At 42.7% G+C, this 24718-nt stretch overlaps 1 protein-coding gene across 1 annotated transcript in view; it reads right to left on the bottom strand.

The window, feature by feature from the left end:
- Positions 1-24718, bottom strand: part of NALF1 (NALCN channel auxiliary factor 1) — a 590082-nt gene that overhangs the window by 22291 nt on the left and 543073 nt on the right. Inside the window, exon 2 of the mRNA XM_061171155.1 lies at positions 8439-8610. Within this exon, the coding sequence (XP_061027138.1) occupies positions 8439-8610 (172 nt within the window). The remainder of the gene's footprint in view (positions 1-8438; positions 8611-24718) is intronic.

The raw sequence follows: 24718 nt of genomic DNA, 5'->3' as shown, positions 1-24718 counted from the left end.
GAAGGTGGCCCAAGGAGAGAGGCCTTTGGAGAAACGAAACCTGCCAACACCTTGACCTTGGACTTCTGGCCTCCAGGACTGTGGGATAATACATTTCTGTTGTTTAAACCACCCTGTCTGTGGCATCTTGTTACATGGCAGCCCTAGCAGATCAACACACCCACCGGGCAGCACTGGATTAGGGCCCATCCTGATGACCTCACTTTAACCTGATTACCTCCATAAAGACCCTATTTTCATATAAGGTCACATTCTGAGATACTGCGGGTTAGGACTTGAATTGGGGGGCAGGGGGCAATTTAACCTTGACGCTCAGTTTGGGGGGCCCACTTAAAATGTAAATTCCATAAGTGAGGTGTCACATCGTTCATCAGGCTTAAAGTCCTAGCATCCCAGGTGAGTAAGCAACGTGCATGATGAGGTCTGAACAGCATTCCACCTGAGTCTTTATCTTGCCCGTGACAGGAGGATGGAACGTGAGGGACAAAATGGCTTTCAAAGGAAATACTGATATTCTCTCTGCCTCCAACAGGGGGACATGTTGTTAAAGTGCATCTACCTGTCAGCCCCCTTTCTGGAATCGTCAGAATATCGCCGGCAGACAGAGGCAGGCAGGAGGCAGCTGGTGGCCCTGCAGGGTACAACCTTCACCCCCTGGCTTCCTTGGGCTTCTCCCCACCTTGGATGGCCCCTTCTTCCTCATAACAGGGCCCACCACAGATCGTTCCCCATTAATTAATTCATTCGAAATTTGTTTATTGAGCACAAACTGTGTCAAACACCTTTCTGGGCACCGGGCATACAGCCATAAACAACATACATGTTCAGATAAATCTCCCAAAGCAGGAAGAGAATGCTTCAGGATATGAAAATTATTTCCAGAGAAAATTTAAAAAATTATTTTGAACAATGACTGCATCACGGATATAAAAACTGACCTCCTACATCTTACTAATTTGAAGACAACTTCACATTGAACCCAAAGAGTAAACATTATAATGATCTGATACATTAGAAATTATGACTAACAATAATCATCTCATCTGGTATAAAGTCAAGCCGAACCACCAAAAAGACAAGATTTCAAAATTGAGACAAATTGGTTCACTTTCCATTTTTAAAATGTATCGAATGCATTATTTCCTTGTGGGACTCAAACCTACTGAACACAGAGCAGAAGGTCATTTAGATTCACAATTATTTAGGCAGACATTTTAGAGACCTCGGGTCCTTGTCTTTACCCTTCATAGTAATATATTTGTAGGTTTGCATGTGTGCAGTCTAAAAAACTTGCTCACTCATCTGACTGAAAAAGCCAGCCATCTAAGCACAAAATCTTCCAGAGAACTGTGCCAGACATTTCTCCTTTCTTTAAGCAGAAAGAATGGCCCAGGTAGAAAATATGTGTGATATTTATTTTTAACATAATATGTGATGTTTTGAAATCAGGACGTGTGTGTTGAACTACTGGAAACGGCATTGCACACACCACAAGCTGTGTCCCCACCTTCTCTTTCCCTACAGGGGGACCTTCTCCAGCTGGACAGCAGAAAAGAGACATTTGCTTACAGGTTAATTTCAGGACGGACCGAATGGCCACTTCCCGCTCCAGCAGTGATACAGACACTGGACTAATAGCCAGGAAATGTGGGTCTATCCTGGTTTCTGCAATAATAGGTTGCAGGGGGTCAGCTCTCTTTAATCCTGTATAAAAGCAACATCAGACTAGATGACATCTATAATTCAGGCTTGTTCTCAAATTGACTGAATCTATAATCACGTGAGATCACTGCAATGTCCAAAGCAGTTCGGTACCCAGAACAGCTACAGGGTGGGGATAAACACTTCACAGAGAGGCTTGATTGCAGAGATGTTTAACTGCAGATGAAGTTAGTAAACGCCTTCGCTGAATAAGGTTCCGCCTGTTCTAGGAGATCCCTCTTTGTGCAGAGTTACCCTTCCTAAACCGAATTCCAGAACTGAAATTCTTCCTTTATCTTACTACTTTGCTGCCAAGTCAGTCATAAACAGCTCTGAGTCTTGTCAGTCACGAAGCTTTCTGGGGATGATGTGAATCTCTGTAGAACGATGTGTATTTCACCCTCCTCCTTGCTCTAGGGAAGCTCTCTAAACGTTTTGATTCAACCTCCATCTGAGCACAGACCAACCAACTCATTGCCCAGGATGCCCTGCCCTGGTCCTGTCGGAGCAGCATTCAATAGTTCTGGCTTCAGTAAAGGATAGTCGTCCATCCTAGGGAGTTCAGAGGTCAAGACATACCGGCCAGGCCAGCAAGTTACGCTGCTGCTACAGATTACCAGGCAATTGTGAGATGATGTCACTAGGATCCTCTCCAGGTGGCATCAAGGAAGACAGCTTTCTGCCCAATGCACCTGTGGTGCCCACTTACCTGGGAACAGGCCAGGGAGTGGCTGCAGGCTCCGCCCTTCCTGGCTCCAGAAGCAGCAAGCTTGGGGCTCCCTGCCATAGAGACTGGACACACCTCGGGGCTGATTCAACTCCACGCCATGCAAAAGCTCCAGGCATGGTTTCCTCAACTCTCCCTGGTCTAATCCCTTTCATTTCTCCTCTTAGATCAGGGAAGGTAGAGAGAGAAAATGCAGAGTACAATGTGGACTATGTTAGAACTTCTCCAAGGTTTGTCTAGGTGTGCAGGCTTGGGAGGGTGTGGTCAGTTTTATCAGCACACCTGGAGGTAGATGAGTTTATCACCAGTCCTTCCTGGCTCTCCAGCGAGGGTCATGCAGGGGGACCTGGAGCGAGATGTCAGCCTCCACCAACACAGACAAGGATGGACTCTGCATTGTCTGCAGCCGGGGAGCTTTGCCCTCATTCTGGACCAAGGGGCGTCCATCTGACTCAGACTCTGCCTGGACCAAGGGGCGCCCATCTGACTCAGATTCTGCCTGGACCAAGGGGCGCCCATCTGACTCAGACTCTGCCTGGACCAAGGGGCGCCCGTCTGACTCAGACTCTGCCCTCAACACCCAGGAGGGCTGAGTGTGCTGGAGACCCAGACCCATCAGCCACTTGTAGAGATGAGGAAACGGAAACCCAGCGGGTACGACTTTCCAAAATTCATAGCTATGGGCAGAATCCACCAACCTCATTTCTACTCCGGGGCTCTTTCCCTGCATTAGTCCTCTCGCTCAAGGCCAACTTGAACTGTTGGGGAAGCACACGGAGGTGGACGTCGGAGAAGATGATCTTAAGTACGAGGACCTGAACTCAGGTCTAACTATATGAATTTAATAAGCCTCCAAAAGTGTGGTGTTTTAATGGAGGACGATGTCCCAAACACATGAAGTTACTACATGCTACTTAAGTTTTTAAAAATAACTTATTTTCATATTTATTATTTATTCTGATCATACTATCTTCCTTCACATTTCTCTTTTGGTCTAAATTTATATATATACATATATATTTATATAAAGATTTTGTATCTATATAAAGATTTTGTATCTACATATTTTGTAGATTTATATATATATATTATATATATATAAAGACTTTGTATGACATCACATGGTGCTATAACTAGCTGGTATTTCATTATTCCTTTTTCAGAAAAAAAAGACCCTTGAGTTTTAGAAAATAATCAAACATATTCACACACTAGAGAAGGTACGGAGATTAAAGATATCATAGACGTCCAAATTAAAATCTATAGGGAGCAGATTTTTCTACTGAAATACTACTTTGGTGAGAAAATCTTTTACGTAATCTTTCTAAAAATCTTCATCAACCCCCCCAGACGTGTCAGAATACAATTTAGGGAATGTTTTTTCACAGTTGTCAACTCTCTCCTGTGAATGACACGCAACATTAAAAAATTCCTTTCTGACTCGATCAATATGCATATCCAAGTATTTTCCCCCATCTTTTTCTCTCAAAGGATTATTAATAACGACTTTCCTTGCCTGCGGGAAATAAACCGCTTTAGGTCCCCTGCAGACGCAGAGCCGCGCCACCAGGGGGCGCCCGTCCTCCATCACTTCATTATCAGACCTGTCACCCTAACGAGCAACAGCCCGCCGTGTTTTCCCAGGAGGCGGAAGTATAACCTCATCCTTGTCACAGCTAAAAAATGAAATGCAGAATTTACACAGAATTCTCAAAATGTTTTATCTCCATTGTCAGTAACCCCCAGCAGATCTACTTTTGCTTTTTTTTTTCTTTCAATAATTCACCTATGAAAGATACAGCAGCAAATCATGTAGGGTCTCTCTTATCCATCAATCAAGTGGCAATTTTCGTAATGTATGTTACCATAGCACCCGCAGCCTGAGATGCTCTGCTACTTCTGTGTTGTTAGTGTTGGCTCACCATTCCAGGTAAGCAATCAAGGATTTCTCGAGGGGATTCTAGAAGAATGCAAGGGAGTGTGCAGGGGGGAAACCCGCGTAATTATCACGATGATGGGTTGACAGCGTAGAACCCACGAACGACTCCACCCCCTCACTTTGAAGACGAAGAAACAGTTTCTAAAATAGCAGAGTATTGTGTGAACCCAGCTTGAGAACAGAACCCACCTTGAAAAGTTTTAACTCAATAAAGCCTGACATCCAATGACGGGCTTCACCCTGACAGCACCTTGGAATTTCTCCCTAATTAATTTCTCAAACACCCCTTCAGCGACGCGTCAGTTTTATCCTCTAACAGAAAAAGCAAGAGAGATCTCAGGCAAAGTGTCTTTCCTTCATCACCTAAAACAGAAGCAGAACTTAACAACAGGAGGAGGCTCTTCTCTCCTCTAGTTTTGTGGTTAGAACATCTGTCCTTCACCTTCAGTAACAGCCTCAGTCAAAGACATTGTACAGCCATGGACATGCATTCTCAGATATTTCATTTTTTAAAAATAAGCTACCGGCTTGCTAAGGATCATAGCAGCAGATGACCAAAATATAGACATGCAAAACACTCCCATGTAGGACATGGGTAAGTAATATAAGCCTCATAAAGAAATGATGCAATAAGGTTGCATCTAATAACTTACCAAAATTTTAAATAACTCCTGATTATTTAAAGGAAGTTTGTCTGTTCTGAACCCTCTGACTGGTTCCCTGATCCCAAGGACTGAGATGTACTTTTTTGGATGGATGACAGGAATTCTAAGCATCAGTATATACCTAATAAAAGCCTAGGTGACAGGAAGAGCTGGAGTCCTGTAATCCCAGTCTCTAAAAGACTGGATGATGCAGAGGACGCTAGGGAAAAAAAGCCATAATCACACCACTGGTTTGTCACCATGGAGAAGCACCTTGAACAAAATTGACCCTCACTTGGACAGCATCTGCCAGCGAGCCTTTTGCAGTCACGTGCTCACTGAGTACTTTTCTGAGATTGATTTTTAGAGGGACTCTCTTTCCTTCTGGAAGCTTCTGAATTGGATGTATTTCCATTAGTAGGGAGACCATTATTAAAGGAATTTGAAGGAAACTCCGTCTATTCCTTCAACTCTTGATGATACATGATTATATTTTTCAGCATATAGAATGGCAATAAAACCATTTATTAATTTTTTAAAAAAGAGGAATTACTGGAGGCAAAATGAAGACCAACCTACCTGGTGAATTCCTTTGACTGAAATTGGGTTTAGTGATTGTCATTTACTCATTTCATTGAGGGGGGAGTCCAGCAGATGTGCTGTACTGTGTGAGCTGAAACGTGGCTATGAGCCCGCTTCCCAGTGGGCCTCAGGTCATGTGCAGCCAACGGGGAAACTAGGAAAAATACTCCCATCTCTCGACTAGACTTAGTCCCATTCTGAGCACAGAAGACGCTTCATTCAAAATGCGTAAAAGGTGTGTGAGATGACTCAACATTTACTCCAAGTTTACCTGAAAGGTGAGTTCTTTGGATCTTCATGTCTACCTGTAAGAGGTGAACCTTCAAAGATTGTGTGACAATGTTTGGGAACAAATGTTTTATATGTAAAAGTCTTACTAGTTTCCCTACAAATGTGAGGCCGCTGGGCTCCTGGGCACGGGTTCACCAGTGGCCCCGAGGGCTCACTTCTTCCCAGAAGGAGATGTTCTGGGGGCCCTGGTGTCTGGGACCCTCATCAGTAGTGACATGGCAGCAAGCGATTCCCACCTGCAGAAATCTCTCCTGTTCAAGTCCAGCAGCAAAACTCAAGGGACCTCTGTCACCCAAGGTGGATAAAGGATGGCTGCTAGTGATCAAGACACAGAAGAATTCTTCCAGGAAGCCTGGGTCACAGCTTAGAAAAGAGGATCAATCTGAAAATTAGTACCATTTTTTTGTCAAAAATTTTCACAGCACTCAGGGACCAAATGCCTTCATAATTTATTCTGCACCTTTTTGAGAAGTAAGAAAAAGAACATAGGCCCAGCTGACAGTGGGGAAAGAAGAGTCAGATTCCCAAATATTCAGTGATGAGATTCTCCCAGAAAGCTTCTAATTTTGGTGGCATTTTCCCCTGGATCCGACAAATGACAAATCTCTCTTTTCCTGTTTGTTTTCCTTAATGATGTAGATGAAAAAATCTGACTTTGAAAGACTCAAAGACAATTATAAGATAGACTTTCTGCACATGTGCGAAAAGAGATTAATTTCCATGTTTAGCTTTCTGATGGCCTTGAAAGTGTATAGGGAAGGCGATTAACATTCAAACCTGTATTTCAGATTCAAACATACAGACAAGAGACCAGGAAGCAGGAGGAGATAAAGACAGACCCCTCTCCCTTCATCTGAGGTTCTTTTCTGCTCTGAGAATCTAGTGAAGCTGCTGACCTTCTCTAGGAAAAAAGCTACATGCATGAGAATGAACAAGAATACAACCTTTCCATAAAATTCCAGAAGTTTCTCAGAAGTCCTAAAATCACGGACACCTCATTGACCCTTAAGTCAAGAGATGAAGACCTTATCTTGATGACCATTTATTCAAGTTTTGTGTGGAAGACAAATAAATGAATAGCCTGTGACTGGTGAATTTTGGCTCAGATTCAAAGGAAGAAGGTGTTAATATCTTCCTTCCTTCCTTCCTTTCTTCCTTCCTTCCCTCTTCCTTCCTTTTTTCTCTCTCTTCTCTCTCTCTCTCTGTCTTCCCAGTAGAGAGGAACTATATGAAAAATGATCTCAGCGTCAAATCAGTGGAATAACAAAAATAATTGGTAAATCACTTTACATTCCACAAATCGCTTCCTTATGTACAATGGCTATTGCCTGTGGATGACGTATCTCGTGCTGCTTCTCTATCTGTATTCCTCACTGCAGACATGCCTGAGGGGTATTGCTATCACTAATGTACTAACGAGAAGATGGTGGCTCGGAGAGAATGCATTAATAGAAATAGGAGGAAAGCCCATGTCTCTTAACCTTCATCCAGATATTCTTCCCATAAGTTTGGGCAGCATAAAAGTCATCCAGCGTGTAGTCAGGTTTTTAGGGGAGAGCTTTGCTGGACAGTCTCTTGATAGTGCATCACTTAGAACAGTATAGGTTATGGATAGGCATGGAAATAAGTGCTCTAGAAAGAATTTGATAAATTCTCATGTTGAACATCTCAATATGTCACTCTGCTTAGAAGGGTCTCACAAAGTTTATTATAAGAAGAGGGGTTTTCATGTTTCTTCGTACATATGATGGTGTCTTATCCTTAAAACTTGAAAACTAAACATGCTACAACTCACGCCATCCAGTTACAAGGACACATAGCATGTTTTTACTGAGAGACTGTGGGGCAACAACTCTGATTATCACATCACTGCAGCAAAGTGGCTTGTTCTCACTTGTCTACTCAGCATTTATTTTTAAAAAGCAATCTACTCTTATCCTTTGCATCTTATTCTATGTCTAAATTGTGTAACACTTATAAATATCCAGAAATTGAATGCTGCTATTGGTGTTTTGCCCAGTCTGAGTCATTTGGTGAAAGAGGTAAACAATTTAACCGGACTCTAATACACATACACACACATGAGTAACTTAAATGGGCATTTCTTTATACTCTCGATACTTATTTAAGATAAAGTAACATAACACTTCTCCGAAAATAGATTTGGGGCCTAAACTTGTTACCAATTTGAAGAAGAAACAGAATTTTACCGCCTTATCACGTCATCTGTTCTTAGGTTAATACAAAGATAAGGCAGGTAGAACCCAACCACTCTAGGTCAAATTTAAGCAAATCCAAAGATTGCTGACATTTTCCCATTTTATCCTTTTACAAACTTAATGATGGTGGTCATAGGTAGACGACACATCACGTGGCATCATCTCCAAATCAGTTTCGGGGTCCTTTCAGGGCTTCTGTGAAGGAAAGCATGGAATAGTCCCAGCCGAATCATCAGGGTTACATCGGTGGAAGGAAACCCCCAACCAAACAAACACCACATAAGAAGCAAACCCACCACGAGAGGCTGGGTGCCAACACCTGCCCTGCACTGTACCTGTACAGATGAAACTGGAGAGTCCCCCGTAGATGACTTCATCATTGTCGGGCAATATGAACGGACACCTCGTCTGAACCTCCAAACAGTATTGCTTGCAAGGAATTGTCTCTCTGCAGTTCAGCTGTGCGACTTCAAAATACTGGGAACACAGCCAGGCTTTGTAGACAATCTGAAAAAGAGAAGAATCAAAAATAGGGCGGGATGACAACAGTTCTGACTAATAAAGGACATGCTGTACTGGGAGAAGCATGCTAGGGTTTCAAGCGGATCATAAGAAAACTCACACTTGGAGAAAGCGTATTCACACAAGGCCAGCTGCAAGCGATGTCTTGGCAACCGAGCAAAACATTTTTTGATTGAGCCCTTAAGAGAATGCAAAAGGTAATGTGGTGTTTGAGGGGATGTAACTCATGTGAAAAACAGTGGAGTTAAGCCGGGCCTGAAGTTTTTAAAATCCAATGATATACAAGAAAGGAAATAACTGTGGATCCACTGTGGTTATTTACTGCAGGGTGCGAGGTGAGCCCTGCAGACACCGGCTATTCCCCCCGAGGGCACTAGATGGCGCTGAGTCCCCTACAAAGATGCCCCCGCGGGCTGTGCAGAGGCGGCTGGTTAGAGCTTGAACTCCAGGGCACAGAACAAGCAGCGGCGGGCATTTAAATTGATGACTCACATCAAATGCATTAAATATCTCATCGTCTGAAAGCCGGGAAACACCCAACCTAAATCAGACACTTTATGTCGTGGTGTGGGGAGGAGCACGAGGAAGGAAACCTCATCAGAGCTGCAACTTGGACCGTTAGATACCGTGATCCACATCAATATTCGATAAGTGTTTGCTTAATTTAATAAAATGTGAAAGGACTATGCCTTCACCTAGCTCTTTGTTTTTGATAGGTATTTAGGAAAGTAGATACTGAAAAAATGCCATTTTCTAATATAAGGGAACAAGTTGAAACTAGGCCCAAATAAAACAATGGCAAAGTATCCACCATACAGATGGCTGTGACTCAGGTATTTCCCAGACCCTTGGCTCTGATGTCTTCTGTTTACCCGTTTCTAAGGTTAATACTAGCCTGGTAAGATTCTGTCGCCTATGTTCTGCCTGGAAAAGTGGATGGTGTACCGTTAAATGTACACTAAGAGATCATAAACACCTGACAATAACAGCAAGAGTAATAGCGAGTATTTATCAATTTCACACTCTGTTCTAAGCAAGTTACATACATTTTTTCCCATGTAATTCTTAGCACACGCATAGAAGGTAACTATTGGTCACACTTTGCACACGGATAATAATTAGCAATGGAAGTAAGTGGACAACCTAGAATTCAAGCAGAATCTAGATAACTCTTGCCAATATCCTGTGAGGAGGATTCTTGTGTCAGGAAAGGGAGAGAAATAAACAGCTCTGAGATACTTTCCAATGCCGCCCTTTTATTTTTGAGGGAGGCAGGTTGAGAAAGTTAGATGTTTTGTGGTGGCACAAAACCAAAGAAACAAGATGATTAATTTTTAAAAGCCCTAAAGGATTTTCAGACAAAAGCACATGATGACAAATGAATACACTTGTCTTCTTTCATAAGAACTCCATAGTATAAGGAAGACCAGAAATCTTTTTTATAATGGCTTAGCCTTCTCCTATGGAGAGACATACTAAGTCATCCCTTTTCTAGGTGTCACTGAATAGTATAAATGATTATCTGATGCTAAACAATAATTTTGGGAAGGAACAAAAATAGGTTTAAGGTCTCTGATGATAAATGACTGGTTAAACTACGTTTACCCCCATCTTTCCTAGAGCGCTTGTACTTTCCTCTCTGTGGAAGTTACGTTTGCCAGGTAACTACGCTCGTGAAGGACGTCTCACCCCACCCCTGCTCTGCTCCTGCCCCTTGGAAATCACTGCTGACTGTACAACAAATTGTTTGACAGCTGCCCATCCTACAGTCAATAGAAAATACTCTCAAGCTACAGTCTAGAAAAGGAACAGACTAGACTATTAAAATGGCCTAAAAAAGAATGACATTTTTACTTGATAGCTGGATAACAATTTTCTCTTTTTCTCCCAGAGCATTTTTTCATTTCTTATTTTTCCCCCTGAAACCCTTGAGATGGGTTTGGGAAATATTTTACAAATAAAGAACCTGAGTTAGAGAGAGATTATAGTAGCAAATGGACAGAATTCAGGCCAGCACTTCCTTCACTGGGCCCTGGGGTAGCTGGACCTCTTCTGAGAGGAAGCGGAAAGTGATGACAACATGACAAAAGGTGGGTCTCTGGAGTCCTCGAGGGGAGGGGTGGCAGTTCAGAGTGGAAAGGTCCTAGGGATCATCTAGCTAAGCCTCTCATTTTAAAGTGAGAACTGGGGCCTAGGAAGATCACAGTTGATGGCAACCTCAAACCCCTGCCTTCTTGGATGTTGTTTTAATAACACAGCACATTACTGGGAAGGCATCAACTGATTCATTCTTTTTTTTTTTTTTTTTTTAAAGTGAAATTTGTGTATTACATTTTAATACTTAAATCAACTATGACTGATTCATTCTTAACGTACCTTTTTTTTCTTTTTTACAAGTCACTTCACCCCAGATCTGCACTTTCCAAACCTTCCCTTGAAATTCTGCGCAGTGGCTGTAATAATCACACCCCACCCCCGGGCTGATTTCTGGGTCTTCTCTGCACCCACATCACTTTACAAATCCCCTCGGTTTCGCGGGCCTAACTGAAGGTGTGAGGAGAGGAGGGGAGATCCCAGGGAGCTGTGGTCTACTGAACTCATTTCCAGATTCCCGATGAAGACTAGTTTTTTATTTTTTAAGATAATTCTCAGTTTTCAGGTAAGTTCTGGTTGTAATGACACAAGCATGGTTGAGAGGAAAATCCCAGGAGACAGACTGAGCGAGGGGTCTCTGTTCCCTGATTACGGGAAGCGATGTTAAGCTACGGGACTCTAGGAGAGGGATGCTTTATGTGTCTAGAAATATTGTTCATTACAGGTTATACCCAGTGCCCTGAATAGTCATGGTTTTCAGGCTCCTCCTTACAAGTGACGTCATCGTGCCCCAGCGTGACGTCAGCACGCACCAGTGTGACGTCAGCACGCACCGGGTCTCACAACCTCTCTTGGTTCTGGGCGTTCCACACGACCATGGCTCACCTCCCGTAGAGCCTTTCACAAAATGCCCCATATTAGTATTTTTCCCATAGGGGCTTGGATTCTCATTTCTTTTAAGTATACTTGCCTCCCTCCCCCAAAATCTATATCCACGTTTTAGAGCAAGGGAACCAATTTATATTGCAAATATATGTTAGCTGGCTGAAAAAATATGTCAGTTACAATTTTTTATTATTAAGAAAAATGTCAGGTATTGAACATGGTTGCCATCTTCAAATCAGAAGGCCGTTTTCCCTTTTCCCCCAAGAATTCCTAAGGGCTAACTCTCTTTACACGTATACCATGTGTTGATGCGTTTTCTGAGGCCCTTCCCTGGCAGCTCTAATGCGTGAGTGGCGTGTGTCTGGATCGTGCAGGGCTGAAATCGCTGGTTACGTAAGCAGTAGTCTGCGGTGGCGACTGCCTCGGGCTAATGCACTTTGATGCACAAGGCATGTTGTTACAGTTGTGAGTGGGGCAGGAGGTCGAAAGAAATGTTCACATGCGTATATCTGAGCGTCCTTCCTTAGCTCTGTGTCAGTGTCTGGGTAAAGCACACGTGGCACCCAGAAAATGGAAATACTGACGTATTTTAAGAGGGAAGCAAGAAAACAATCTCTGCCTGAGGATGCGCCAGGTCACCTGAGGAACAATATTCAGAGATGGACAGTGTAAGGAGACAGGCTCCTTGATCCGCCAAAGACTTACAATGTCAGCATACCTTGTCCTGCGGGGCTGCATCTTGGCTCCATTTCCTGCGTCGGATGCAAATGCCTTCCTGTTTTCTCTTGGTGACCCACTTCGTGGGTCCTGTTATAACACTTGGTCTAATCCCCTGAACTTCAGAACGGCCCTCGCTTCCTGGCACCGCCCTATGTTTTTGAGTCCACCCAATCCATTCTCACCACCCCCCGCCCCTCCTTCAGGGGAGGGAATCCGTCTGAAAAAGGCAGGGCCAGCCCGGCTACATCTGCTGGTCAGGCGTGATACCTGGAGGCCCACAGACATGTGATGGCAACGGTGACAAAAAGCAAATCAACTCTTCAAGCTTTCCTGAATAGAGGATGCTACCATCCAACGATGATCTTGGAAACGAAGGAAACCGGGGAAGAATTTGTCAGTGTGTCTCCTGCACTGTCCGGGGCACACAGGAAGCCAGCTTCTTCTTTCCCTTCTTTCCCTCATTAACACAGTAAGTCCCCTACATACAAATGAGTTGCATCGCGAGACTGCGTTCGTTAAGTCCAATTTGTTTGTAAGTCCAATGAAGTTAGCCTATAGGTACCCAACTAACACAATCAGCCATATAGTACTGTACTGTAATAGGTTTATAATAATTTTCACACAAGTAATACATAAAAAACAAACAAAAAATAAAGAAAACATTTTTAATCTTACAGTACAGTACCTCGAAAAGTACAGTAGGGACTTCCCTGGTGGCACAGTGGTTAAGAAAAGTACAGTAGTACCAGCTACATCACCACTGCTTTTAGGCTTGCTTCCGGACATCCTGGGCTTGAAATAAAGATACTGTACTACTGTATTCTATACAGTACTGTACTAAAGTACACAAAAGCACAACCACTTGTAGAGGATGCACACACGTGACAATGTACAACAGACACGTGAACTAACTTACGTGATTGGACATGCGAATACACGTTCCCATCAAGTCTGCAACTTGAAGGCTTGTGTGTAGGGGACTTACTGTATACATCCTGCATTGTCTGAGTTAATGACGTCCTTGCTTCATCTTCTTTCCCCTCCTCATCTCGCTATGGTTTGGTGTCAGCCTGAACTACTGCACAGAAACTTGTTCTTTCTAAGCAACCTGGCCTCTGTGATGATAAACCCAGCTGCTAAATCAGCTATTTTCTTATTTGACTTCTTGGCAGCAATGAGCGCTGTTGATGAAACTCTTTCTTGAAATGCTGGCCCCCGTGATTACGAGAATCCATTTATCCTGGGCTTCTTCCTACTCTGCCAGCCACTACTTCATTGGTTGTTTTGTTGTAATTGTTGTTTGTTTCCTCTGCCACTCCCCAAAATGTTGGTGTCACTCAGGCTTCTGTTCTAAACTTTCTTCTGCACAGTCTTTTGTGGTAATCGTCCACTCTCATGATTCAACTTGGTCTTTAAAACAGTGATGCCTAAATCGTTACTTCCAGGGCACCCCTCTTTCTCTCTCTCTCTCACCTGATGTGTCTATAAACTGTGTCCTACATGCTTCTGTTTCCATGCTCTAGCATCTCAGCCTCTGCAAGTCCGGAGTGGAATTCAGCATCTTCTCCTCGGGAGAAGCAAGATGAGAGAAATCTGGGAGTCACCCCCCATGTCCCCTTCTGCTGTCTCCCCAACCACTGTATCCCCAGGTCCTATGAGCCTACGTCCTAAGTATCAAGGCTCCAAATATCTTGATTTCTGTTGACACTATTACCCCAGCCATTCCCATCGCTCACCTAGACGACACATCCACAGATGAGTCTCTGTGCCTTCAGCCCTGATCTCCTCCTCTGCGCTGGTCTGTACCGGGCAGTTAGGGTACAGTGGTGACTCTGTCACCACTCCGCTTTACATCATCCAGGGCCTCTCCACAGTACTCAGGGAAAAGTTCAAACTGCTTTGTGACCTCGCCCTGCTGAGCGCTCCAGCCTCTGACCCTCCACCCCCATCCTCAGTCTGTGCGCTGCGGCTAGGGAAGGTGACATGCAGTGTCGCTAAACGTGCCTCGTCCTCAGCAGCCCTGCCCCCCTCCTTCCCCCTCCGCCTCGCTCACACAGCCCTCAGCCTGATGGGTTCCTACCCATCCTGTGTGACCTCATCTGTAAACCTCCTGCCCCTGATCCGTAAACCCACCCCCGAAAGCCTCTGGAATGTTCTCTTCCTATGGACTCACACTGAAGGCGACACTCTTTGCTTGTCTGCTTCCCTTTCTAGGCTCCTGTAACGGGGCCTTGTGCACTTTCGTATTCCTGGTGATCTGGGTGTACCTGGGAGAAGTTGACTGTCCATGGAACTGTCCTTGGAAATCCACACCATGGCCTTCAGGTGCACGGCTCTGTCTGGCGATTTGGTTCACGTGAGCGAGCCCACCTGGCCCTGAGATCCTGCGCAGAGCAGACTCAAACCGTGAACCCTGACGTGCTTCCAAGACATTAAATCCTATGGACTCCTTTTGCGGTATCAGCAAACTCCCTTATCGGAGGACAAATAAATTCTATAGAAAGAAACTTTTAAAAGCCCACTTCATGATTGAACCTCTCTTTCCAAGCAGACACCATGGTTTAGGTGCTGAGACACAACATGGCCTGGGGTTCCAGGCAGAGAAGGGTTTCCACACAAAGGGGAGGCAAGAGGTGGCTCCATGGGTGGGACTCAGGGGAGGCCCGCAGAGCTGCCAAGGGCGGAATTTGCTCTGGCCTTGTCATCGGAAATGGACAAGCTGCTTTGGCTGGGATTATGGCAAAAAGTTTCTGGAGGACAGATTACACTACCTCATCCCTTTCCAAAACAGTTCTATTGTACTTCCAAAAATGAATATTCATAGTGATAGAAATAGGTGAATTAAAAGCTCATGTTAGGGACCAAGCTGTCAGGAACTGTGCGCATGGGCCTCGGGGAAGAAGGAGGGTCAGCAAGGGCCCGATGGGGAGTGATGGAGGCCAGCAGCAGAGGCAGCACAAGGCCAGGAATTATTTCGCAAAACATCTGATCATGGAGTTGCTGAATATTTCACCAGTGCCCTCCTCTTTTTCCAGCTGGAAAAGCCAAGAGAGTATTTAATATCTATATTGGAACGGCTGAGAATTGCCAAAATGTGAGGCATGACTTTCCCTTCCATTATGGATAATTCTAACATTGCGCTGTGTTTGAGGTGATGGACTCCTTGAATGAAAGCACCGTATCATTTACGCAGTACAAAGAAGCCCTCAAAACCCTGGGTCTGTGCACCGTAGATAAAGCTTTAAAGATGATGGGCATGGAATAACTTTGGAAAAATTCAGGTGTGAAGTGAAAAAGAGGACTCAGGAAATACGGTCAGCATTTTAATAACACTGTAAGTCCAAGATAATAAATGATTCTATTAAAAAAAAAAAAAAGAAAGGAAGGAAGTTCTTTCATGGAAGCCACTTCTGTGTGTCGGCCATGGGTGGACATAATGCTGTTTTCTCAGAATCGGGAAAGACAGGGATAAATGACAGCTTCCTTGTAGACTATCAGCCAATCAATACCTTGGAAATGCAGCAGTATTACATATCACATGGTCCTCTAGATACACTGTGTATTTAACGTGGTCTGCGTTAACTATCAAAGTGCCCATGATCCTGTTAGAATTGATAGTTTTAATAAGGCAGTGAGGAAGCACTTCGATATAAATTCAGTTTGGGGCTCCATACCTTAAGCAAGTTGAGAATGTTGAAAGGGGTTTAAAAAGTAGGAAATCAACCTTTTGAAGGAAGAAATGGAAGTGAGTCTGTAGATAAATCTGAGACTAGCCTTAAGCATGTATTCATCAAGGAAATGGGAGAGTCAATATGGTAGAGTCCCCTTATTTGGGAGGACTCACATGGGAATTCACGGAGCAGTTGATTAATAAATGAATGAGTGTTATAATCCACAATCTAGAGTATGTTTAGAAAATACCAATGCTTTCAGTAGAACTACAATAAGTAATCAGTACATTCACTAAAAAATGCAGCTGTATTCACTTCTTTCATACAAGTAAATAGAATGGGACTGGCTTATAACTGCCTCTCACTTAATAGAAACATCCAATAAAGGTCTAAAGAAAGTTAAGGCATAACTTTCTCATAGAACCCAAAGTAAAATATGGAAAATTTGCAATAATAAAGCAAAATTAGTTATCTAACAATCTGATAATTTTACACAGTCTTATACTTTATAGAACTAGAGTATAAAATGCTCTGAGTATACATCTAGATTTTCTACCTCTTTGCAATACAGTCAAGACGTTTCTGTATGAATAATACATGATGACACCCCACTTTACAATATCAGAGGCATAAGAGTTGTCAATTAAAACAATAATAATGTCTTCGCTCAAAGCAGGTGTTGCTGCCCCCTGGTTGAGTGGACCCTTTGCGTTCTTTATTTTTCTCCCAGATGTGAAGGAGCACTTCTGATTCTGTCATCACCAAGTCCAAGCTCAACAGCTATCATTATGCTTTCTGCTTTATCCTGGCACGTCCTGTTCTTGAGGAGCAGGGACAGGAGAGATGACAGCTCCTTACGGAGACTATGTGCAAACCAGCGCCTTGGGGATGCAGCAGTGTTGTTTGTCACGTGGCCATTGAAACACGCTATTTATTTACACCTGGTCCTTAGATAAACAGGATCACAGCCAGAACAGTGCCAGTGAGCCTCTTAGAATTTATAGCTTTAAAATGTGACAGAGTGAACACTTCAAAATTCTCATTAGAATAGAGCTGTAGCCGGTTATCATGATGCAGGAAGAGCTAACTGATTTCTACCAACCTTGGCTTCAAAGGTATCGTTCAATCCATCCAAAGCTATTTACTGAGAGCCGACCATTGGCCTGGCAGTAGGTACACACCCTGGCGAGCAGGAGTGGACGGCAGGTTAAAAATGTCATTATAAGACATTTTCCCGGGCCCCCAAAATAGCACCGTCAAATTAAAGGAGACAAGGCAAGACGTGGTAGGCAGTGTGTTACCATCAGGGTGCTTTGGTTTGGAGAAAGCAGAGGTCAGTGATGACTGAGGGTAGCCGGCGGTTCTGCAGAAGAGAAGGGGACAGTCAAGACAGGGAGTGACGTGGCATGTCAGAGAGGGGACTGAGTGGGGGTCAGTGTGCCTGTGATACAGGACAGGGAAGAAGGAAGGGAAAAGGACAGCAGGAAGACAGCAAGGAGGGGGCAGATAATAAATATTTACTACATAGGCAGACCTAGGAGATACTGTAGGTTCGGTTCCAGACCACCCCAATATGTGAGTATTGTAATAAAATGAGCCACGTGAAATGTTTGGTTTCCTGGTGCATATGAAGTTATGTTTATATTATACTGTAGTCTCCTAAGTGTGCAGTACCATTATGTCTAAAAAAATAATGTACATACCTTAATTAAAAAATATTTTATTACTAAAAAGTGTTAACCCTTATCTGATTCTTCAGCCTTTTCTGCTGCAGAGTCTTGCCTCCATGCTGGTGGCTGCTGACTGATCAGGGCAGCATTGCTGAAGGCTGGGATGGCTGCGGTAGTTTCTTAAAAGAAGACAACGTTGAGGTCTGCCCATCCTTTGATTCTTCCTTTCACGAGCGATTTCTCTGTAGGATGCGATGCTGTTTGATAGTCTTTCACCCACAGTAGAATTGCTTTCAAAACTGGAGTCAATCCTCTCAAACCCTGCCACCGCTATCAACTAAGTTGATGCACTATTTTAAATCTTCCGTTGTCATTTCAACAATCTTCAGAGCATCTTTACCAGAAGTTGTTTCTAGATCATGAAACTACTTTCTTTGCTCATCCATAGGAAGCAACTCCTCATTCTCTCAAGTGTGATCGTGAGATGGCTGCAGTGCAGTCCCATCTTCAGGCTCCACTTCTAATCCTACTTCTCTTGCTATCCCCACCACATGTGCACTTACTTCCTCCACGGAAGTCTTGAACCCCTCAAAGTCATCCATGATGGTTGGAATCAACTTCTTCCAAATTCCTGTTGATGTTGATATTTTGACCTCTTCCTGTGAATCACGACATGTTCTTAATGGCATCTCTAGTGGTGAGTATTTTCCAGAAGGTTTTCAATTGACTTTGCCCAGATCCATCAGAGGAACCACTACCTGTGGAAGCTACAGCCTTACAAAATGCATTTCTTAAATGATAAGGCTTGAAAGTTGAAGTTTCTCCTTGATCCATGGGTGGCAGAATGGATGTTGTGTTAGCAGGCGTGAAAGCAACATGAATCCCATTGTCCATCTCCATCAGAGCTCTTGGGTGACCAGGTGCATTGTAAATGAGTAGTATTATTTTGAAAGGAATATTTTTTTTTCTGAGCATTAGGTCTCAAGAGTGGGTTTAAAATAGTCAGTAAACCATGTTTTCAACAGATGCACTGTCATCTAGGCTTTTTGTTCCATTAATAGAGCACAGGCAGAGTAGTTTAGCATAATTCTTAAGGACCCTGGGATTTTTGAAATGATAAATGAGCATTGGCTTCAGTTCAAAGTCATCAGCTGCATAAACCCCTAACAAGAGAGTCAGCCTGTCCTTTGAACCTTTGAAGCCAGGCATTGACTTCTCCTCTCTAGCTATGAAAGTCTTGGTCACATCTTCTTCCAATATAAGGCTGTTTTGTTTACACTGAAAATCTGTCATTTAGTGTAACCACCTTTATTAATTCTCTTAGCAAGATCTTCTGCAAATACTTACTGCAGTTTCTACATCAGCATTTGCTGCTTCACCTTGAACTTTTATGTTATGGTGATGGTTTCTTTCCTTAAACATCATGAACCAACAACCTCTGCTAGCTTCCAAGTTTTCTTCCACAGCTTCCTCCCCTCTCTCAGCCTTCACAGAACTGAAGAGAGATGAGGCCTTGCTCTGGATTAGGCTTTGGCTTGAGGGAATGTTGTGGCTGGTTTGATCTTCTATCCAGACCACTCAGACTTTCTCCATATCAGCACTAAGGCTGTTTCACATTCTTATCATTTGTGTGTTTGCTGGAGTAGACTGTTAATTTCCTACAAGAACTTCTCCTTTACATTCACAACTTGGCTGTTTTGCACAAAAGGCCTAGGTTTCAGCCCATCTCAGCTTTCAACATGCCTTCCTCACTAAGCTTAATCATTTCCAGCTTTTGATTTAAAGTGAGAGACGCGTGACTCTTCCTTTCACTTGAACACTTAGAGGCCATTCTAGGGTTATTAATTAGCTTAATTTCCATAGTGCTGTGTCTCGGGGAATAGGGAGGCCTGAGGAGAGGGAGAGAGACGGGGAATGCCCAGTGGAGAAGTCGGAACACACACAACATTTATCAGTTAATTTGGCCATCTTATATGGACACGGTTTGTGGGTCCCCGAAACAATTATAATAACAGCAAAGATCACTGATCCCAGATCACCATAACAAATATAATAATAATGACAAATTATTAGAATTACCAAAATGTGACATAGAGACATGAAGTGAGCAAATGCTTTCGGAAAAGTGGTGCCAATAACCTTGATGGACGCAGGGCTGCCACAAAGGTTCAATTTGTAAAAAACACATTAAAATGAAGTGCAGTAAAACTGGGGTATGCCTGTACTCAACTCTTCACCTAGGTATCAGTGCATTGTCTACATAAGGTGAGTGTGAGTATTCCAATTTTACTAAGGTGAAAATTAAGATTCAGAGAATTCCGGCAATTTGGCCAACGTCCCACAGCAGAATACAGCAAAGCCAGGCTGAGATTTCAGGTCATTTTACCCAGCACTCCTACCCCGAACAAAATGTGTTTCATTGTACCCCACAGACTTCAGGTGTAAACAAATACTAACTTCTGATAGTTTATGTAGATTGTTCCTGGGTCTTCTGGGGATAAGCTTTGGAGATCTGAACATTTTCAACACTGCGTACTTCGCTTTATCTCAAGAAGATATTTCAGCAACTGCTGTTTTAGTCTATAGTGAAAGATTTTAAATACAGCAAAGGATCTCAGTGTTTGTGAACTTATTAACACATGCTCAAAACTCCAAGCACTGGTGACATGAGTAATACTACCGTTCATGAGAAAAGAGCCAGAATTATGTCTCAAAACAATTGCCTGTCACTTGAACTAACAGCTGCCACCAATCAGAAAGCTCCTTTTCCTAGTCCTGGTCCTAAATCCTTGCTGCTCTCTCTTTCTCTATTTATCATGTGAACATTTATTCAACTATTAAATTATACAGAACTGACACCAAATTGTTTATCTTTGAAACTGTACTTGCTATACATTTTTCACTCTGTCCATTTAAAATTTTAGCATATTTCCCTTCCATAAATATTTATTTATAAAGTGTTCTGACACACACATGGACATACACATGCACATAGACACACACATTCACACACCCACACAGACACACACAGACATACATACAGAGACACAGACATACATACAGAGACACACACAGACATACATACAGAGACACACACATTCACACACACACACAGACACACACACAGACACACACAGACATACAGAGACACAGACATACATACAGAGACACACACAGACATACATACAGAGACACACACATTCACACACACACAGACATACACACAGACACACACAGACATACAGAGACACAGACATACATACAGAGACACACACAGAGACACACACAGACATACATACAGAGACACACACATTCACACACACACACACAGACACACAGAGACACATACACACAGAGACACACACACAGACATATATACAGAGACACAGACATACACACAGACATACACAGACACACACACAGACATACATACAGAGACACAGACATACATACAGAGACACACACAGACATACATACAGAGACACACACATTCACACACACACAGACACACACACAGACACACACAAACAGAGACACAGACATACATACAGAGACACACACAGACATACATACAGAGACACACACATTCACACACACACAGACACACACACAGACACACACAGACATACAGAGACACAGACATACATACAGAGACACACACAGACATACATACAGAGACACACACATTCACACACACACACACAGACACACAGAGACACATACACACAGAGACACACACACAGACATATATACAGAGACACAGACATACACACAGACATACACAGACACACACACATACATACAGAGACACAGACATACATACAGAGACACACACACAGACATATATACAGAGACACAGACATACACACAGACATACACAGACACACACACACAGACATACATACAGAGACACAGATATACATACAGAGACACACACACACAGACATACATACAGAGACACAGACATACATACAGAGACACAGACATACACACAGAGACACATACAGACATACATACAGAGACACACACATTCACACACACACAGACACACACACAGACACACACAGAGACACAGACATACACACAGACACACACACAGACATATATACAGAGACACACACAGACATACCTACAGAGACACACACAGACACACAGACATACACACAGACACACACACACACAGACATGCATACAGAGACACACACAGACGCACATACACAGACATACACACAGACATACACAAAGACACACACATACATACAGGGACACACAGACACACACACACATAGACATACACACAGAGACATACACAGACACACACACATTTTCTCTACAGTTGGCCAGATCCCATTGTCATATCAAGGAAAAAATACTTTCTGCCTTTCCTCTTACGGTGGACTTGGAACAGAGCTATTTCTTGTAAGTTCAAAATAAAAACACCTGACTCCTTCCCACAGCCATGAACACTCCTTACGTTTCTCTCTGTGTAGAATTATGACTCCAAGGGCCTTTACAGCATTCAGTTCCCTTCATAAAAGTTGTTTTCTTGAGGGTCAGTGAGCGGGGAGGAGGATTATTTATCACAGGGAGAGCCCGAGTTTAAACACAAACCAAGGCCAGAATAACAGACTGGAGGGGACACACTGGGTAAGAGAGATCAGAAAGCAGTGCTATTTGTATGACATCAAGTCAAGAAATCAGAAAATGCTGGCAAAATTATAGTTTGATTTTATTCCTTAGAATTTAAGATGCTTTTCCATTGTTTAAAATCAGTTTCAGCCAGAAAATGTCTGTCTTCTGTTACAAGAGCAAAACAAGGTTAATTGCATATTTATTGGAATTTGTAAACATTTAGATGGAAATTGCTTCCTTCCAGTGAAAATTTCACCAATAACCTGTTTCCTTCACATAGTACACATGTGAGAGGTCGTTCATTCACTGTGGAATAAAGTGAGTAGGTAACAAAACGTAAGAGCCTGATACTTGAATTTCAAAGACCTACAGTCTGAAAAATGTTAACATCAGTTTCCTGACTTCTCATAATGGCTATCAATCTGAAGGAATAGAATGATGATTATAACAAATAGGTGATTTCAGATCTTACAAACACAGCATCCGAAGAAAAGCAAAGATGATAATGACTGACACTTACACAGCGCTTACTATGTGCCAGAAACTGTTGATAAAAGTATTACAGGTAGTCGCTCCTTTCATTTTCGCAAGAAACCTCTGAAGTAAATAGTAATATTTCTCCTTTTTTTTACAGATGTGAAAAAAATGAGGCCCAGAAAGTTTAAATCCTTTACTGAAGTGAGCAAGCTAAGCCAAGGGGCCAGAATTTAAATGTAGGCTGGCTATTTTCTGGCTAGTTTCAGATCCCACGCACCCAGCCATTCAGCTATAGGACCTGCATGATGACTGCTAGCTATCTTACATTCACCAAAGCACAGGGTTCATGTGTCACTGTATATGTTGTATGTAGACATTCTTGTATTACATCATTTCAGGAGATTTCTTTTTGGCAAAATAAAAGTATAGACTGAGCAACTCAACATACCATCAGAGCAGCACAGAAAATTCTCTGAGGTTGTGTATCATTCATTGCCAACAATTCTCTTCCTGTTTGAGTCAAAGCTCCAATCCCTCTCTCTATATCTTCCATTTCACAAAACACAGATGTTGTGTACTTCTATATAGACTTGTACTTGTGTATAAAATTTTCTCCAATATTTTTTGTAGAAAAAGTATGACCATCTCACCCTCCAGCAAGCAATGCAGTTGCCTCCAAATCCTGCAGTTCTTACCGGCTGTGAATCAGGCCACACCTGCTTTTTGGTTGCCCCAGTTTCTCCTTTGAAATTGGTAGTGTTGAGGCAGTTTGTCACAGACGAGACTCTTCATTAGGACTGCGCTTTACTTGAAACTTGTAGAGAGCCCTCTGTGTCTAGCACTGTACTTTGGTCTATGAGGAGTTATTGAATGGGTCAGATTATTGCAAGCTAAAGATGTTCAAGACACAGGTGTGTAAAACTCCTTCCAAGAAAGATGTTTGGTAAATACCATGCCTGCCAAAAGCTTTTAAACATCATTATGAATGAATTCGGACCTTCTGATCAAATATTCTTGACGATCACTTTAAGTTAAAATTCGAGCACATTGCTTTTCTGAAACATCTTCTCCATTACATCATTCAAGTTTGCATAGTACTGGTAATTTTCACGTCTTGATAGACAAAAACATAGGTATGATTGAAACTGTCAACATCCCCCTCCCCACTGCCAATACATGCAAGTTTTACATGATGAGATTGACAATGAAATGGAAAAGAATACATAATGGAGAGATAAGAGCCCTTCAGGTGACAAGGATCCAAGGGAAGCCATGAGCAATGTCACTTATTACTTGTGATGGGTTGAAGACGTGCATTTATTTGCACTTAGCTTATTTATTTGAGCTTCAGTTAGTAATACCAACCTCCTAAGGTTTTAGGGAGGACAAAATAACCAAATATATGTAAGGAAAAATAAAATACAATCAAATCTAATATGACTTTGCTGATGGTATGTGTTGGCAAAGCCCCTGTTTCACAATGCAAGCTCTTTACGTCTAACATACTGGTAGAAAGAATGAGTTGCCTTTTTTATTAACTTGATCATTCCACCAACATCTACTGAGTATTATGTGAAGGGCCTAGGCCAGATACACTGGTAAAAGGAGTGGTACCATTATTGATTAACCTGTATTTTTTGGTTAATTTAGCTGAACAGTGATATCAATGAAGGTTAATCTCAAAGAAGGTTAATGGCAGCTACAATCTATTATAGACTGTTTGGAAAATATATAATACAAGGTAAGGAGGCAGCATGGGATTATGAACATAGTTCCTATACTTCTACTGAAATAGTCTCCTTATTGCCAAGATGACAGTAATTCAGTGAAATCAGCCCGTCCAACATCTCTCTTATGATCTTAGAAGATCCTGCATCTCCTCGAGGTAGAACGGTGAGGAGAACTCAGTGTGAGGAGAGGGGGCAAATGAGGGAAAGCAGACAA

The sequence above is a fragment of the Eubalaena glacialis genome, chromosome 16 (genome assembly GCF_028564815.1).
Source record: "Eubalaena glacialis isolate mEubGla1 chromosome 16, mEubGla1.1.hap2.+ XY, whole genome shotgun sequence".
Lineage (NCBI taxonomy): Eukaryota > Metazoa > Chordata > Mammalia > Artiodactyla > Balaenidae > Eubalaena > Eubalaena glacialis.
The sequence above is the reverse complement of the archived record's forward strand: the minus strand, read 5'-3'. Positions and strand labels throughout refer to the sequence as shown.